Genomic DNA, 18,113 nt, shown 5'->3' on the forward strand with positions numbered 1-18,113 from the left:
GCTTTTGACACGTGTTGAGCATTTCACGCTTTGATCTTACGTTCTACTGGGCTAATGAGGTTTTTTCAGCTGCTTACACTTGGAGTCACGAAAATTTTTTATGGCTAATATCGAAGCAATTTTTGGTATTTTTGTTTTATTTATAAAAAACTGTATTGTTATTTTCATTAGGAATGTTCTGTATAGTTTTTTCCTTTTTTTTCGCAAACTTAAATAAAATTTTAATAAATCGTTGTACCAGTATTTTCAACGAGGAATCCCGAGCGTTTTTGTTAAACGGAAAATTAGTTTGCTGTATGGATTGTATGAAATAAAGATTTAAAAAATAATGGAGTATTTGTATCTGCATATGTATAATTATGTCTATGATTGATGGTTCTAACTTGGTTTCTGCTAATTTTGTGAAACTAGATTTTCTCTATTAGTAAAAAATGAGTTGTCTAAATTACTGTTTTTAGTTCTGAGCTTTTACCGAATGTATGGATTTTACTATGAATTAATCTTATTTTTTAAATAGTTTTCTTCTCGTGAATGAATTTCGTTAGGTAGAATAGTAGAAAAAGTTTATTTGTACGTATAAATACATGTAAATTAATTAAGCTGATTCGTCACTGCTTGCGGAAAATATTATTTATCCACCACAACGTGTAAATACAAGAAATCATTTTTTATTAGGAATTTTGTAGATAATTATTCACGAAGCTACGTGAGCTTCAAAAAATTGGAATTCACGAAGAAATTAAAAAAAAAAAGGTTATACGTTTCCAGAATATTTCTTTTCAAGACTAATAATACGCAATTGTTGTAGTATTGTAAATTTAATATAAGTCGTCCAAATACTTAAACTGTTTTTTTTTTTTTATTTCGTGATTTATTTCTTGTAAAATTTTATCTGGTACCTTAGTTGAGTATTGAAAATAAAGGACGTTTCAGGCACATTAGACTCCTTTACAAAAAAAGTGGGTTTAATGAAACACACACAAATACTCTTTTCTCGTGATCACAATAGAGTGCATACTGTACTTTAACCTTTTTAAAATTAGCAAAACTATTGTCAACATACACTGTAAATCCAAGCGTGTTAAAATACACGTTTAAAGTGTGAAGTTAAAATTTTTTTTTTTATAAAACACATTGTGGTGGCGTGGATGATAACTTTAAGGACAACCAAAGATATAGTTTACCAAGTGGTTAATCAGTTCCAATAAATTGGACAATTTTTAATGAGAAAAATCAATGTAGGAAAGCTGTGGAGTTGAAAAACTTGACTGTCACAGATTTTTCACGCTCAGAAGTGTGTAAAATCTATGATAGAAATGTTTTACTATCTGTAGCCGTCTTATATCAATCGTTAACGAAAAAAAACATTTTAGTTTGATAGAGTAGGTGCAATAATTTACGAAGCATCAATTTGATTTTTTTTGGTACGTTTATCAAGACTTTATAAAGCATTTTATAAAAACGGAAATTTCGATTAAACGCTTTAAACGTGTACTTTAACACACTTGGATTTTACAGTGTAAATGTTGCATAACTTTTATTTTCTGTCAATAGTCTCTATTACTCGTTTCTCGAATGCCAGAATAAAATAACAAGCTACCGAGCTCACTTTATCCTCGTTAGCGAAAAGTAAAAGCGGAAAGCTTTGTTTGCCCGTCAACGGTAAAATTGCGCCCAATACAAAGAAGCGCTTGCGAATAAAATGTCGAGGCAGACTGGGGGAGAAACGATACCCAAGAGACGAGCCAAAGTGTATACGTATCCGTACCCTTTTGGAAAGTATATGGAGAAACGGCAGCCGGCCAAAGTGGTATTGAGTACAGTGCCACGATGTAATTTATCAGGTGTTGCACTTACCGTACTCGACTTTTCAACCAAAAAACACTCTGAGCTTTCATTGTTACGGATTGTACCATGGGACAGAAAAATGTCTGGTACAAAATGAAAAATCAAGCTATTGTGTTTTGTTTTAAGAGCATCGAGTGGATGGTTCTTAATTGATTGGTGGTGTAATTTATTGACAAGATAAATCCTTTGAAACCGTACATATAACGGAGAGAATTTTAATATCATTACCTTTAGTGATACATTGGGTTGTTAACGAATCAGTTGTGTGCCATTAGTCACGATTTTCATGTTGATAACGTTGTTTATAAACCAACGGTATGTTATGAATTTCCATTCGTTCATTTTATACGCATTTTAACTGCTAATTTGTGTGGTAAAATTTACATTAAAGTCGTTTTGAAATGAAGACGAATTCATTAATTGCGTGTATGAAAAATGTTGTGCTTATGCACTGGTAATTTTAAAAACGAATAATGTATTAGAAAGTAAAAATTTGCAATGTTAATTTGACAGCCAATAGCATTTTTTGATTATTTTTTACTTCATACATTCCAGTATTTTTATTATTATAAAAAAAAAAAGAATAAGGTCTCGAGCTAACATTGTTTTAATTTCAAAACCTTGATGCTTCACCAAAGCTGGATAAGTAAGAAGTAATAATTCATTATTGGCGTTATTTTAGTTGTACCAAATCAGCTCTTGAGAGCGTGGGACGAAGATTCGAATGGAAATTTTTAATCATACAGCACTACTCAAAATTATCTCAATTTAACAATGGACGGTGCCAGCAGTCAGCGAGAAGCTTTTTTAGAAAATCGTTCATTCACTAGATGGTAAGTGAAAGTTTAGCACCCACATAGGTAGGTAGGTAGGTACTTTGAAGTTAAAATGCTGAGAGTAATTTCTTATTGAAAAATACTGTGAAATTCAATACCAAAATTTCTATTAAAACTGGGATATTTTATTCACAAGTAGATAAGCCGTACTCCGAATCTCCCGGTCCCTTTCATGAGATATTCCTCTCAGCGTCGGACCACTTTCGTATTAACAACCCATCACGAGATTTCATACCCATTACAAATCTGATATGTGTCCTCATCGCCAGTCGAAAGTATCACGACGTAGTTCGAATATATAGCTGATCAAAGTGTGAGATAAAAGTGTTGATAAATCCAGTGTAATTTTAAACAGAGAACTAGAGTAATCCATTTTACGATAGTCAAAATTTGATGGCCTACGGTGTGTAATTGTTGTCGAGATTAGCTTATATACCATAGATTGTGAAGATCTGATGGTATAAATGATGTAATGGAGTTATAGTATATCGTCATGATGGATGGACACGCACTCACCTTGAGACCAGGAAGTACCGCCGCAGGGTCCGAAGGGGTCCGGGCCGAGGACGCCTGATTAGTCGCACCGTAGCTCAGCTGGTGCTGGTAATTGCTAAGTATCTTCTTGTGGGCGCTTGCCTGTGCTCTGTATGCCGACACAGACAACTTCATTGCTTAACGGCTACTTGGGCCGAGTTCCTGGCTCTCTCGTGGCACGACCGACGGGTACAGGCGCGCTCGGGAAGCCCTGCACCCGCGACAACTGACGGACGGCAAAGCAAACGACAACGACCAAGGACGATGATCGGCCCGCGACGACGACGCCCCGATTACGATGACACCAGCACCACTGCTGCTGCTACCAACACCACCACCACTTATACTACTACCACCACGAGTGACCTCCTCGAGCGAGGGTCGCCGAACCACCGCCGGCATAGCGCACCACACGCACCACCGGCTGCAGACTCCCCCTCCCCTCCCGCGATGAGCCTCCACTGGGATGCCTTGCTTCCCCGTCTCTTTTGAGGCGGACGCTACCAATTATCGCTCTATAGGTAATCCTTGTTTCGGTCCCCCAGCCAAACCGGTATGAGCCACGAAGTTTGTAGGCGGTTTGTGGCTCGTTTCTCCAAGGGGGTCGAATTAACCCCTCCTCGTTTTTCTGGGCCTCTACCGCCGTGACAACAGATCGAGCTCTAGCTGCGCTTGTTATCGGGGCTCAACAGCTTCTCTCTCTTATCTAGAGCTTCGCAAAGATGTTTTGACCATTGAGCGGTGTGCCCGCGAATTTTTGCGTCTCGTTAAGTCGGAGGGTAGCGATAAACACGGATCCTCCTTTGTGGAGGGGATTATGGTCCAGCCGCGCGAAAATCCCGCGAATCCGGAAGAGTAGCTCGAGAAGGTTGACCGTCTTCCGTGCCTCTTGGCGCCTGGAGATAACTTCCGGGTCTCCCTTGGCCATTTGAGACGCGGGGCTTCCTTTGATGCCGTTTCCTCTGCCGTCACGTCTGATCCCTCAAACTGGAAAAAGAAGACCTAGGCATCCCGAGAGACGGACGATGACTTTGGCTAATGCCGCTGAGGGGGTTCCTTCTCTCTCGTCTGCCTAGAATACGCTGCTAACGGTGAGCTTGTGAGTTTTTCTTTCAAGTGTCTTCATGATTTTCCAAACATGGCACGAGGATGGATATGGAGACGAGAGATCGGACGTTGGTGTTACAGGAGCCGATCGATTTGTTCACGGGAAATTACTTCCAGGCACACGCGTGTTCGAGCTTTAGACCGACTGGCTGTATTTTATCTGTTGGTCCTTGACGCGCACGAGTGACGTGGAGACGTTTTTTCAACTAGCTAACCCTTGGATGTTCGGCGTCACTGCTTACTTCTGGAAAAGAAAAGGAAAGATTGTCGTTAGGGTGCGCCTTGTACCTCGACTCGAGTGTGAAATATGTTATTATTTTTCAGTTGAGCTGTTTAAGGTGATTTTGAGATTTCACGGCAAAATAAAAAAAAAAACTTTGATCCTCGTATAGATTAAGTGCTTCCCACTCATAAGCCACTCATAAGGTTGTTCATGTAATTGTAGTAATTGAAATTTTCTATAATCGATTTTCGCCTTTACGCAATTCATCTTGAATAAACAAATCGAAAAAATTAACTCTGATTCAACCTAATTATTGCAGGGGAAAAAAATCTCAAGTTATCACTACTCCCGTAAAGTAATGTGATTTCCTAAAAAAACGAAACTTGAAAAAAAAAAGGGGGGGGAGAATTAAGGTTATTAGCAGCCATAGATGTATGCGTTCCGCGAGCGAAGAAGCCGTCTTTTCTCACCGTCGAGCAAACACTCGAGACTGCACCTGATGGAATTATTTTTTCATCTCTTAGCCTACAAAAGATTCCTTTCTTCCTTTCCTTAGGAAAGTTGGCAAAGGAAAGAAGACACGTGCATAATATACGAGCGACGAAACACTTGGGGATCCCTTTACATTGCTGTGTTTCCTTGTTCTTCTAAAGAAAAAAAAAAAAAAAGAAAAAAAAAAAGTACACAGCGTTCTGACTGACATCCAAAATTTCTGATGATTAGTATCATTTGATATCAATCTGCCGTGAATTGTGTATTCTGTGAGCTGATAACAATTTTAACGTATGTTTTTGAAGATGCAAAATTTTCAAAGTTCCCTCTAAAGCTCAATAATCTATAGTCAGCCAACAACAGTCGCGTACGATGTAGTAACCATGATATACTATCCGTGTTTCAATATTCCAGTGATTGACAAACAACAAACTTTGATCAAACGCCAAAAGCACTACGCTCATCCCAATGAGTATTCACTATCCGCTTAAACAAGGTAGTTGCAACTCTTGGAAGATGAGGAAAGAAAAAAAAAAAAAAAAAAAAAGACGATGTATGTTTTCGTTAACCGATGGCTGCAAAACTTGACTGAATTCCACCCTATATTACAGGGGCTGCTGCGAAAGGAGGTCAAGGTTGGCACACAAGTCTTCGAGCAAAAGGGGAAATCTGACGAAGAAGGTCGATGCTTACATGGCGCTCGCGTGGGTTGGGGAATGACGCCAAACATCAGCGTGTCACTTCTTGCACGACAGAGAGGGATGAAGGGATGCTGATTCGTAGCTGTTTACGATGACTTGCTGTAAATGATGCTACCAGAGACTGCGTGCGCGTGCTTTTACGTTGGGGTGTGGTGCAACCTCTACGAGTTTTAATCGCGCACTTCTGGATTTGATGTTGTAGAATCGGATTTCCTTTTTTTTCTTTTTATTTTTTTTTTATTCTCTTGTTACAGTTTCTTAAGTAACGTTAAGTAAAGGGAGAAGATTTTCACAGGCCGTCTTTCTCCCCCCGTTGGTGTAGGTAATGGAAAACGGGACGATCATTTCCGGTGATTTTTGGGACTTTAATTGAAAGACGTGACCAGCAATTTTTTTTCCTTTATTGTTAAATATTTTTTTTTTTTATTTATTTGATGGCACGTGATTGATGAGTCGAATATATAACCCATTTTCAGCAGAAGAGCAAAGTAGGTAGGTACTATGTTTACTGTGTACTGGGTGACTCATCATCAAAATCATCACAGCGAAAAGTATAAGCTTGCATGGTTACCAAAACACTATTGCTCGCTTGTTTTTTTAGTGAAAACGCATTGATCATTTTTTGTAAAAAAATATTTTTTAAACTAATTGCGTGTACTATGATCAAGTTAAAAAACGTATTTCCCTTATCTTCCGGAAAAAAGGGAATACCCTTGGAATTCCTCGTTATCCCAATAAAATTCTAAACGTCACTCAACAACAACCAGCTAAGTAGAAAAATAATAGCAAAAACATAAAAGAATCCAACAGCCGGCATACCAATCCAAGAGCGAGTAATTAAACACCGGCGTACGGTTGGAATCTCGCGCACGTCCGCAAAAGGGAAAACGGTTGGGATAAAATGAGAGGGAGGGAGAGTTGGGGCTCGTAGGTGTAGGTCGACCCCACAAGATCGCGAGAAGCGAAAGTTAAAGCCGTACTATATGTCCCGTGAGAGTAGATTCACGCGTTGGAAACACTGAGACTCAGGCGTGCATAGGGTATGTTTTATGTGCCTGACTACTTGTCGTTGTGCTTCTGTGTGATACATTCGTATGGGTTCGGTGGGGATTTCGATGATTCAAGTTCAAATCGACGCTACCTGCAAAAAAAGCTTGACTCATGTTTACCTGTCTACGATATATAACATTGAAAAGTATGAGTGGAGCTTTTAATCGTGGGAGGCGTCGAAATATACTCTCAGTATATAATGAAACAAACGAATTTTACGTGGATTACGTTTGAGATATTAACACCTCTCGTCCAACATGAGTATCACTTAAGTATCAATAAAGATTTTCTGAAATCAGAATTTATTTCGTTTTTTAATAAATTAAGTTGTTGCTATTGTTGTTGTAGTTGCTGTTCTTATTACACTCATGCGTCTGATCTGATGAGAATTTTTTAATGAGATCGAGGTCTGGTTGTCACAAAAGTTCATCAACATTTTTTCAATTTACGTCACTCAATTAAACTGAGTCGCTATTGCACCGGCCAAAGTGATAAACGGTCAAAAGTAAATCCTCCTTCAGCCCGTGTACCTACGTGTGCAGGGTAGTTTCTGACGTCAAAACATCATCAATCGACCAGTACCGTTATACGCCATCAGCTGTAACATAAGCAATTTCTAATCTTGAGACGCTACAACCTGGCATAACACGTTCGTACAAACTGGTTTATTATCATGTCACTGTTAGTACAAGTGCTCGAAATCTCGCTGGGGATGTTGTATATGATATCGATGTCTAAGCGAGCTCATCGTGACTGGCTTACATAGAAAATCTGATTCTCTTGAAGTGTTTCAACGACAAACAGGCAAATTTTCTAATTTTTCAAGTAGGACATCGTAAATGCCTACACGTGACGTAAAAATAGCTGATCTGCACAAAACTAATAAATCACGAGTAAACATCAACACTCATGAGCCACGTACCAGGGAAGCCCTTAAGACAGCACACTCGCTTGTAACGATGAAATCAAACAAAAGTTACCACCTCGGAAGCAAATCCTCATCTACTCTCGAAACTCAAATACATAGCTATCAAACTTGGAAAAGCTCAACTCCTCCTGACAGATGGATGGCGCGACACCATAGAGTTGAATAATACCCAAAGCACAATAACGTGATACAATTTGAGGATCGTGTAAGAAAATCAAGCCTGTATACATTAAAGCCGTGAAATGTTCGTGTGCCGGTAAATGTCTGGAAATTAATACCACAAGATGCATACACTTACAAAGATACACTAGTACCGCTCGTATTATTATTATTATTATTATTATACATACGCACCCACGAGTTCACGAAAGCTCAAACTTCGTCATTGTACTTTGTTGCCGCATACTTGCAGCCAACAACAAGTTTAACGAATCATAAGAAGACGCGCGAACCTGTGAACTGAACGACGCGTATCGATACATGTATACAAGCAAGACGTAGACGATGTGCACATTACTCGGGAAAAAGTAAAGGATGGGGGGGGAGGAGGGATCAAATCTTTGGCAACACAACTCGATCGGCGGAGCTTGCACAAGCACGTCCGTAGCGCGGCGAGTCCGACGGCCTAACTGGATTAAGCTTCAAACTCTCTCTCTCTCTCTCTCTCCTTCTCTTTTTCTTTCTGGTTTGCAGCCACACGCCAGTTGTATGTGTGTACACGTACACCCTCGGAAGCGCATCCGCAGAGACATTGACTCCAGCCGGTGATTCGCTTGTTCCACATTCGTTCGTAGATTTATACGTGTACAAGCAGTTCCGCGAAAAATTATTGGTTTAATGTGGTTGAACGAGAGACTTGGATTGTGCAGGGAAACAAGTTTTTTTTTTTTTTCCGTGCGAAGCACGACTGATTTGTTTTTCATTGCAGTAACGAGTGTAACTTTTTTAATGTAATCAATATTTTATGACTCTCAAACTCACACCAAACAGTCACATTTTTTTTTTTTTTTTTTATTACTTAGAAGTCGACCTCCTATATCTGGTGGATTAGACAAGCATAATAATATCGCTCTTGTGTATGAGTATATAATTCAATTACACCTACACATCATACATATATATATATCTTCATACCAAGCAAGTAGACCATTTTTCTTTGAATTTTTGTAATGCGGATACACTATACAAGTTTGAAATATAGAGGTAAAAAATACTTTAAACAATTATGAAAACAGTAACTCAAAATCTGTAGAATTAATGAAACATATTAATGAATGAGACATAGTTTTAATTTTGAAAATGTAAAGATACACTTATTTTAAAAGTATATTTTCCGAAAATTTACATTTTGTTCCTAGAAATAGGACAATTTTAATGAAATTTTAGATACCCACTTTTTAACAGATGCCTATTAACCCATACTTCCACTACGACTCATAGTTGAGCTATTGACATAAAAAATTTATATTAAGACCACCTAATGTTTGTGTTATTAAAAATTCTCACCTCTATTATCAGCATTGATTAAACATAATTATAAACATGTACTTAAAATAATGGACTAAAATTAGTATAATAATGATTTTATATCATAAGATATCGTGGAGATTGCTGATCTATTTGAACATAAATAGCAAAGCGGCAAAATTAAGTAGTATCAGTCGAGTAAGGTAAGACAAAGCCATAAACCGTTATTAAAAGTAATGTAATACTTTGTAGTTCAATAACAAAAGCATATTGTTATAGTTTTGTTGTTTTGCTTTTTATTTTTAATTTTTTAGTTGCAATTGTAATGAACAACTAAATAAAACAGCCCATAGTAATTGACTTGTGACCTCGTCTGAAAAATTCAGTAGTGTCAGTCGAATAAGGTAAGACAATCCATAAATCGTTGTGGATATTAAAAGTGATGTAATACTTTGAGGGGTTAACTTGAGAGCTCATAGTATTCAAAATTCAGTAGAGAGAGACAAGTAAGGTAAGACAAGCCATAGACAGTTATGGATATTAAATGTGATGTAATATATTGTGGGTTAACGTAAAACTTTATCGTCTAAAAATTCAGTAGAGACAGACGAGTAAGTTTAGACATTCCACAGATGGTGATGGATTAAAAGTGATGCAATACTTTTTATTCCAATAACAAAAGCATATTCTTACAGTTTTTCTCTTTTGTTTTTTTATTTTTAACTTTTGAGTTACAATTGTAATCAACAACTAAATAAAGCAGCCGATGATGATTTGACTTGTGACCTCAGTGTTTGTCGTCTACAAAATCAAACAGAGACGGACGAGTAAGGTAAGATAAGCCATATAATGGGATGATAACAGTCCATGATACGATTACTGACTTTTAACTTGAAAGTTTGTTATCTTTAAAATTAAGTAGTGAGAGTCGAATAAGGTAAGACGAGTCATGAACAGGTGCAAAGAGAAGTTGAAGTGATTTAATCTTATTTGTATACAAAATCTTTACTTTTCAATTTTTATGAACTAAATAAAAAAAATGTAATCCCATTTCATATTTTCATGCACTGTGGTCCATAATAAAGACTTCTATCGAAGAAAATGTTTCCAGCTCATCTAAAAGTAAATTAAAAATCGATTGTCAGCCCACCACTGATAGACAGAAAAGCAATTTAAATAGAAGCACATAAAGAGAGAAGGGTATCGAAGAAGAGTAAAAAAGGGATTTGCTTCATTCTCGGCCTTACTGTAGCTGGGCTTATCAGTGTGGCGTAGAAATTATCTCATGGGTGTTTGCTATTTATGTACACGCCTACAACTAGAACATTTAGTACTTAATGTATTAATTAATAACTCTTGAGGGTGACCTCAAATTTTCCTACTAGTTAGGCAATATTACAAACGAAAAGAGGCGCACAAACCACAAAACCCTTCAAATTTATCACGTATGGGAGATTTTTGCGGAATCATTCGTACACACGGTCGCATTATTGCTCCACTGCTAGCCCTAACTGGATTATATATTATCATAAACGCGAGCAAGCACCTCTTTCCCACACCTCCTAACTCATCTTGGCTGTACGTACGTATACATTGCAAACTTCTGCGCTTCTAGGTTTCGCTGATAGATGCAAGCAAACGAGGTTTCTCGGAGCGAGACTCTCGAGCTCGTGCAGCTTATTGCGCTTCCTTAGGCCATCGATCAACTTGAGCGCGCGCCCCGCTGATGCTGAGCTTTCGTGGGGGTATGGTGGTTATTCGTACGGGTTTATGACTCGGCAGAATATGATTTCCATGGGACGCTCGTGGTTTATAGTGAGATAAGACGAAGGTTTCGTGACGTGTATTCCATCATTTGTTTATTTATTCGAGCATTGTGGATTGACCATTGAAAAAGACCGACTTTTTTTTTAAGATAAATCAAAAGTACAGTAGAAGCCGAATCGGAGTTGGGCATGTGATGAAGAGAATTTTACAAAGACGTGCGATTGATGATTCAACGATGTATCAATGAACGCAAAAGTATACGTTGAAAAAATTATGACGCACATAGGTCTCTCACACCAGAAAGTGTGTCAATGCGCTCGGAGAATGTTCTGTCAAAGTGGATTAATTTACCCCTGAGTGAATTTTAATGAGATAATAATTATGCTAATCTTTAATTTAATTCTGGAAAATCGATACTTTTCTTGTTTGCCTCGCGTTATTTTTATCGAGGCATGAGCTTTTATTGGATTTGAAAATATGCTCGCTGCGACCACGATCGAGGCTCGTGAATTATTTTGTGAAGTAATCGACTGCCACGCAAGACCCGAAGTCTGGAGTTTCGCAGTTGTCCCTTTTGTATCGAGAAGAGGCATAAAATTAAAAACGATACCTTTATTTGTACTAATAGACGGTGCGACCTAAATCTTTTAGTAATTTTGTAAAAATGTGTAGAGGCAAAAAACTACTGAGTTTTCGGAATTTCTTTTTTAGATTAGAGTTTCAAGTATTAGTTGTTTTTGTATAGCGCTGGTTTATTAGGGTATTTCGAGTTCTAACTATTGAGTATCACGATTCAACAATTTATTTCAAACCTCCATTCGAAATGTTTGTTCGTCTTGGTTATTTGCAACTGAGAGAGTTACAGGAAAGCGAAGAAGGAAGAAACAAGGTTGGAGAATTGATTTATCACCAAAATAAGAGGGACCTTTCCGCCATTCATAAGCCAGTTTTCGTACTATTATTTTTAGAGTTCAGAGTAGTACTGTTTCATCGACCGACTCAAAAGATACAGATTTAGTTTAAAGCTAACGGCATTTTTCAATAAAACTTAGGGAAATAAATGTTTCAGAAAAAAAAAAAAAAAAAAAAAAAAAATTGATATCAAATTTTTTTCCGTAGCAATACATACACAAGCCTCATAAGCGTAACAACATAAGGATTCCATCTCAGTAAAAACCATTGGCAAAAAGTAGAATCTATAAATGTATAAACTATGAAAAAAAAGAAACAAAAACCCTCCGTGCAAGACGCCACATACAAAGTTAAAGAATGTTGGGAAAAAAAAAAAAAAAAAAAAAAAAACAACCCCAATCGACAGTAGGAATCAAAGCATACAAATCGTACTCGTGGACGCTTGCGCGTGTGCGTCGAGAAAACTCGTAAAGTCCAGCAGAGGCGGCCTTTTATCTCTTTTCCAACATCTTTTTCGCTCGATAAAAAAAGCCAGCAAGCATTTCCGTGTCGACGCGTATCGTAGACCCTTGCAAATGGTGAGTTAGTATCGCACACGCGTTGTGCAAGAGCTGACTGGCTCCTCATTCTTTGCGCTGCTCCCTCGTACGTATATATATACATGTACATACCCATGCAATAGAATTTGTGGGAAAATAGTATCTTTATGTACACACGATGTGTGTTACCACCCACACGAGGTGGCTCCTACATCAAACCGCGACGACGATGGCGAAGGAGGAGAAGAAGAAGAAGCGAAAAGAGCTTGCAAGGGAGGAGTACGAGGTGAATCTCTACATCGATTTTTCGCCCACTTCGGAGCTAACGTTATATTTATACGCCGAGACAACATATCACGGACGACGGATGGATTGTAAAGCTTCAGTCGGCACTCGCGCCCCTCCCTCCCCTTTTACCCTGGAAAAACGAGGTCACATCTAGGGAGAAGAGCTACACGTACCAACGTGGAGAAAAGGAGTTGTTTCTTCTCAGTAGGGTGAAGGGGGGTAAGGGGAAACTGAAGGTCGCCCATCGGAATTCAGAAATTTCCTTTGCAATCGCTCTCGAGCGAGGATTCAAAGAGTTCGCGATTGTTGCGTCTGGGTATACGTTTGTTTAACATAATCGGAGTTTGCTCTCGTATATTTGGGACGGTGCTGTGTTGCGCAATGGCCACGTGGTTAATTTCTTCGATTAGCTTGAGACGAGGATCTTAAATTTGGATTATGATAAATAAGATTGATCCGGTTTATCGGAATAATTAGTAGTGGAAGCAGCTCTTCCTTGGTATCAAATAAAGTACATTCATAAATTGAAAAGCTCACAGATGCGCCAAATGGCTTAAACTTTTTTTTTCTCTGATGTACTATTTGCATATCGTATAGCACCCGAAGAAGGGGGTAGTGTTTTTTTTTAAAGTATTTTAATGAAATTTATTGAGAAACTCATAAATTTTATTTAAATCTCTACTTGTTTGCGTAATAAAATAAATCATAAGTTATGAAGCAATGAATCCAATATCTGTAAATTGTTCAATCAGTTCTACCAGATCTTTCAGGAAGAAAAAAGCTGTTACATGGCATGAATTACCGTGATGTTGATTCAACACTTTTACAGGCAAGTGTTAAATCTCTGACAAAAACACTTTAAATTCTAAAACATCCTTGTATCGGTTGTCTTGAAGATAAATCCTTGACATACTCAACGATAGTCATAACAATCTTAAAAACAAAATCTTTCGCAAACGGAGACTTGCCATTCGTAAACGAATATGACACAACAGCCTCGAATAACAACTCGCGCGACAACCACAATAATGGGAATGCGCACAAAAAGTTCCTTACGTCCACATCAGAAGGTAGCACACTCGCTTCAATAAGGACCGAGTAATTTAAGTTTTCAATTAGCCAGCATACTTTGGTCCGTCAGCTCGAACAAAAGGCGTACAATGTCGGAAAGTGATGGTCCAGTAAGAAGGGTACTGAGCATCAATGAACCAGCAAAAGGAATGAAAAGAAGGGAGAAGGATAAAGGCAAAAGGAACAAAAAACAAAAAAGCTGAACGAAGGAGGGGCTCTAATTACAAACTCCTCCAGCGTTGAAAGCTCCCCTCGCTTTGGTATCTAAAAAGTCTCTCTACGTATATATGTATACCCGTGGCTGCGTGAAACGATCGACTTTTTAATCGGTCTCCCTCTTTGATTTCCAGTTGATCGCAGTGGGGTGCGAGCACTCATGGCTATAGATCGCGCTGTGCTTTATTCACGCGCCCCGTCGATTGGTCAATTATTTCCAGAGCTCGTTCGAGCTGAGTCAAAAAACATCTTTGGAAAAAAACAATCTTTTCAATGCACGAGCCATGAATGTGAAGTTCAATTAGTTGGAAATTGAAAGTGAAGGGCCCCCTCTCACACTTCTAATTGTGTTCGTTTCACCTTACTCAAGTTGCCAACAAAATTAAACATTACTGCTCTTCAAATAAGCTGCTTAAATGCTATTGAACCTGTTTGTGTTTCAAAGTAAGAACAGTTCATCGAACCACTCGTTTCAAGTGTATGGTATATTATATCTGTGTATACGATTTCCCTTGACGATTGGAGTTTGATGAAAATGGATTCAGTAGTAACAGCTATGATTGTTCAGACAAAAGTGCTTCGTTACCCTTCGACAACATATAAATCAGTCAAGTCAACAGAGGTGATAGTAATAACGCTGAATGTAGGAGCCGTTCTATGAAAAACTCAAGCTTGGGGTATCTCAAACTCGGTGTGTAAGTACCAGTACGGGAATTCCACAATGTATATGCTCTAGGAGATTAACTTCATGCATAGAAGTATTAAAAAAAAATTCATTCTGGAATCAGAAGAAAATCATTTACTCCAATTACTTACGTTCACGAGTTTTCCTTCATATTTCTCGATGCACGTGTAAGATCTCTTAAAAGTATAAATTCAAGAAACTGAAAACCATATTTTGATCAAAGAGCTTTACGAATTTTTTTCGACCAATAATATTCGACGTTTTTCTCTCGGATTTTTCATTGGGAAAATGTCTCAGTATGCCGAAAAACTCACTACCCGATTTCATAGACGAGTGATGTAGTTTTTCCGGGTGAGGGTCAGGACTTTTTGGAAGCTTTCTCAGTTGAAAAGCAAACACGTGGTCACTGATAGTTTTGAACATCGGTACAACAAAACAGACTATTTGTAGGAGAGATTCTTCCGTAAAGCTGACACGAGCCGGGGTGTGCTTGAGAGGATCGATGGGCCCTTCAAAATGTTCTCGAATAAGATGGATGATCTAGTCGCCTGAGAGGACTTTGCTCTGGGGTGCGAACGACAGACTGACACATATCATGGGGGAGAGAGAAATGAAACTGAAAACATGGGGTTATTGGATTCAACGCTCTCCGGCACGTGTAGATGCTGAAAAGGGACCGCAAAAGCCACTGGATGGTGCACGGTAAAGGAGGATAAATAAAGAAATAAATTACCGTGGGCGTTGGCTCGCTTCGGCTCGATTGATTTTTCTTTTTCAACCTGTAGACAAACGCAAACAAAGTCACCATGGCCTAACAACTTGTCATTTTCCATATAAGACGATCGTTTTCAATCATGTACAAACAACCCACTTTACGAATGAGAAAGTCGACTTTGTTCTTCAAAAATAAAATAACGATCACTTTAAATTGTACACTGGAGATGAATTACTCTCAGCCACAAACGAGATCTCCTTCGAAAGCTCCAACTCCACGGACAACCTAATAACAACGCGCATCTGGAGCGTTTTTAAAACAAAAATATACATACATACACAGAGTGTGGCTGTCACATTTAGATGGGTGGGCGCAGCTTCGATATACTTTTCCGTGGAACCTCGGCACATTAAACGGTTGTTGGTCGTTATTTTTTCGTCTTTGACTGAAAAGGGCACGAGTGGAAAAAAAATCGAGGCAAATGAGAGCTGAGACTATTGCGTCAATGTATTACAAATTCAAATACGAAAAAGGAAAAAAAAAAAAAAAAAACTTTATACCAGAGTCAGTAGCGGGAAGAGTACAAGAAGGGAAAAAGAAGAAAGTACAATAACAACAGCAGTGGCAGCATCAGCAGAGCCGAAAGAAATAAGGAGGAGCTGGAGGAGAAAGAAGCGACGAAAATCAATCCGTGGCGTCGTCAGGGTGTCGCGCGAAGAGGGCGTCGACGCCGCTGTCGCCACTATTGTACGTACGTATACGTATATACACGTACACGGGGAATTGTAAATGAGTCATCTCCTCCACTCTTTTCCAATTCTTCTTCTTCATCCCCTCGGAGGGCTGCAGCAGCCCGGCTTACACGAGCGATCGAACTGCGGGAGGGTGGGGGGAGGGAGAAATACGTATACAGATATGCGCCGGGTTGCCGCCCATAATGCTGGCAAAGTGGGAAATTGGATTTTCCGAAATAGCCCTCATGCCCCCACCGCAGACCGCACCAACACCCAAACCCCCTCCCCGGCCCCCTTGGTGTTGCTCTATTCCCTCGACTCTGACGGCACTCGTCGGACTTTGCCGCGATTTGCATCCTCCCCCTCTTTTATTCGCCATCTCGCTCCCACGATCACTCGTTTTCCAAGACTCTCCTGATACCTATACTTTCGTCTTTCGCTTTGCTTTCATGCGTTCGTTTATTGCTAACGTTTATTGTCAACGCCAACTGAATGTAATGGGTTACGAGTCACGAGTTGTTGTACCAAAGTTACAAATGGAGGATGAAAAATAGTCGGAATTCGTTGCGCCTTCGGATGATGTGCGAGATTTTCCGTCTCTTTCCACAGCAATCGCGACAGAAGGGAGATTGGCGAATCCTCCAACCGCAAGACCCTATCGAGAATCCGACTCAAAGCAAACTTTTTCCCAACAGCCTGTGAATATACCACCCTTCCACTCTCGTTTCCCCGAGTAAACAAACACGCACAGGCGCACGTGCTTGCTCCACTTCACTTTCGTAGAAATCGCTATAGCTAAAAATACGGTGAGAAATAGAAATATGCGTATCCAGTCGATGAATAAAAGTCCACACCATCGCGCAAGAACATGCAAGCTTCCACCCGTGAAACACGTACAGCTACGTCTGTGGTGCGTAACCCAACAGTGTGCCCGGAAAACAATTCATCCCGCGCGTTCGATCGCCTCTCTTGCTCTATCCATCTCTATGCCGCCCTCCTCGTGGATGCGTGCAAAATGCCATTGGAGCCCTGACCCGGTTCGATGAAGTTCGGCCGAGCCAACCTCCCTTCCCACTTCGCGATGCTTTCTTGCGATCGGTGATCGACGGAGAAACTAGGTCGCGGGCACGTGGCGCGGCTTGAGCTCATCTGTTGTGTCGGTGCGTGGAAAATCTGATGGACGATTTTTTTACCAGTGATACGAGATCGGTGATGTTTTGTTTACAAAGCGACATTTTTTTTTTTTTTCGTATGATCTTACTTTTTGTTTGCCGATTTTGTTATTTTTACCGGGCATCCTCTACAACGCTGTACCCACGCGTGGAGGGGTGTCGGTCGTAACCCCGTTATACACTTTTCCCCTTTATATTTTTCTTACTTTCCTCGCTGCTTTCACCACCCCCCAATCGGTTCCGAATTTCCCTGAGGCGATCCGGAGTGTCGAGCCAATGGTGGTGGTGTAGGACAACTTTTTCGTAAGGGATAATGGTGACCTATGCTAGAACCAGTTACGGAACGAACCCTGGAATCGCAGTCTGGCATCAAAGCCAATACCTATATGAAGCAAAACATTAAATTTCTCTAAAATGCTTTTGTTTCTGAATAATATCGAGAAGCTAAATATTAGAGGAAAAAAAAAAGTGAAAAACAAAGCCAATTTACGTACGTACTTCAACATCGAGTTTTGCTTCACGCCACTTGAGCATACAAATACGCCTTTGAAAATTGATTAACGAACAACCAATCCATCAACGCAATTCACGATCGCGTGTGTACGTCACCACCCTCGCCCCCACCACTGCTCTCAACTCCCATCTATCATCTTACTTATTGTTATCGCAAAAAATCGAGAGTGCAAGTGTGGCCTCGTACCCGTGTAGGTACACACGCGGGCGAACAAATGAGTCTAAAAATAATTGTGCGCGTGGCTAACTTTTTTGAAAAAGCTCGACCTAATTAACATGTCCTTGTCGGTGCTGTCGTACTGAAGGAAGGGGTAA

The 18,113-nt window shown here is 39.5% G+C and overlaps 1 protein-coding gene across 1 annotated transcript in view; it reads right to left on the reverse strand.

Annotated features, from left to right (window-relative positions):
* Positions 1-3,365, reverse strand: part of LOC106639567 (Cyclic nucleotide-gated ion channel-like) — a 126,654-nt gene extending 123,289 nt beyond the window's left edge. The window contains exon 1 of the mRNA XM_089596431.1: positions 3,201-3,365. Coding sequence (XP_089452557.1) covers positions 3,201-3,353 — 153 coding nt within the window. The 5' untranslated portion in view covers positions 3,354-3,365. The remainder of the gene's footprint in view (positions 1-3,200) is intronic.
* Positions 3,366-18,113: the final 14,748 nt, after the last annotated feature.

Source organism: Copidosoma floridanum, unplaced genomic scaffold (assembly GCF_036245765.1).
Source record: "Copidosoma floridanum isolate Cflo_tuat_1 unplaced genomic scaffold, Cflo_Japanese_pri ptg000030l, whole genome shotgun sequence".
NCBI lineage: Eukaryota > Metazoa > Arthropoda > Insecta > Hymenoptera > Encyrtidae > Copidosoma > Copidosoma floridanum.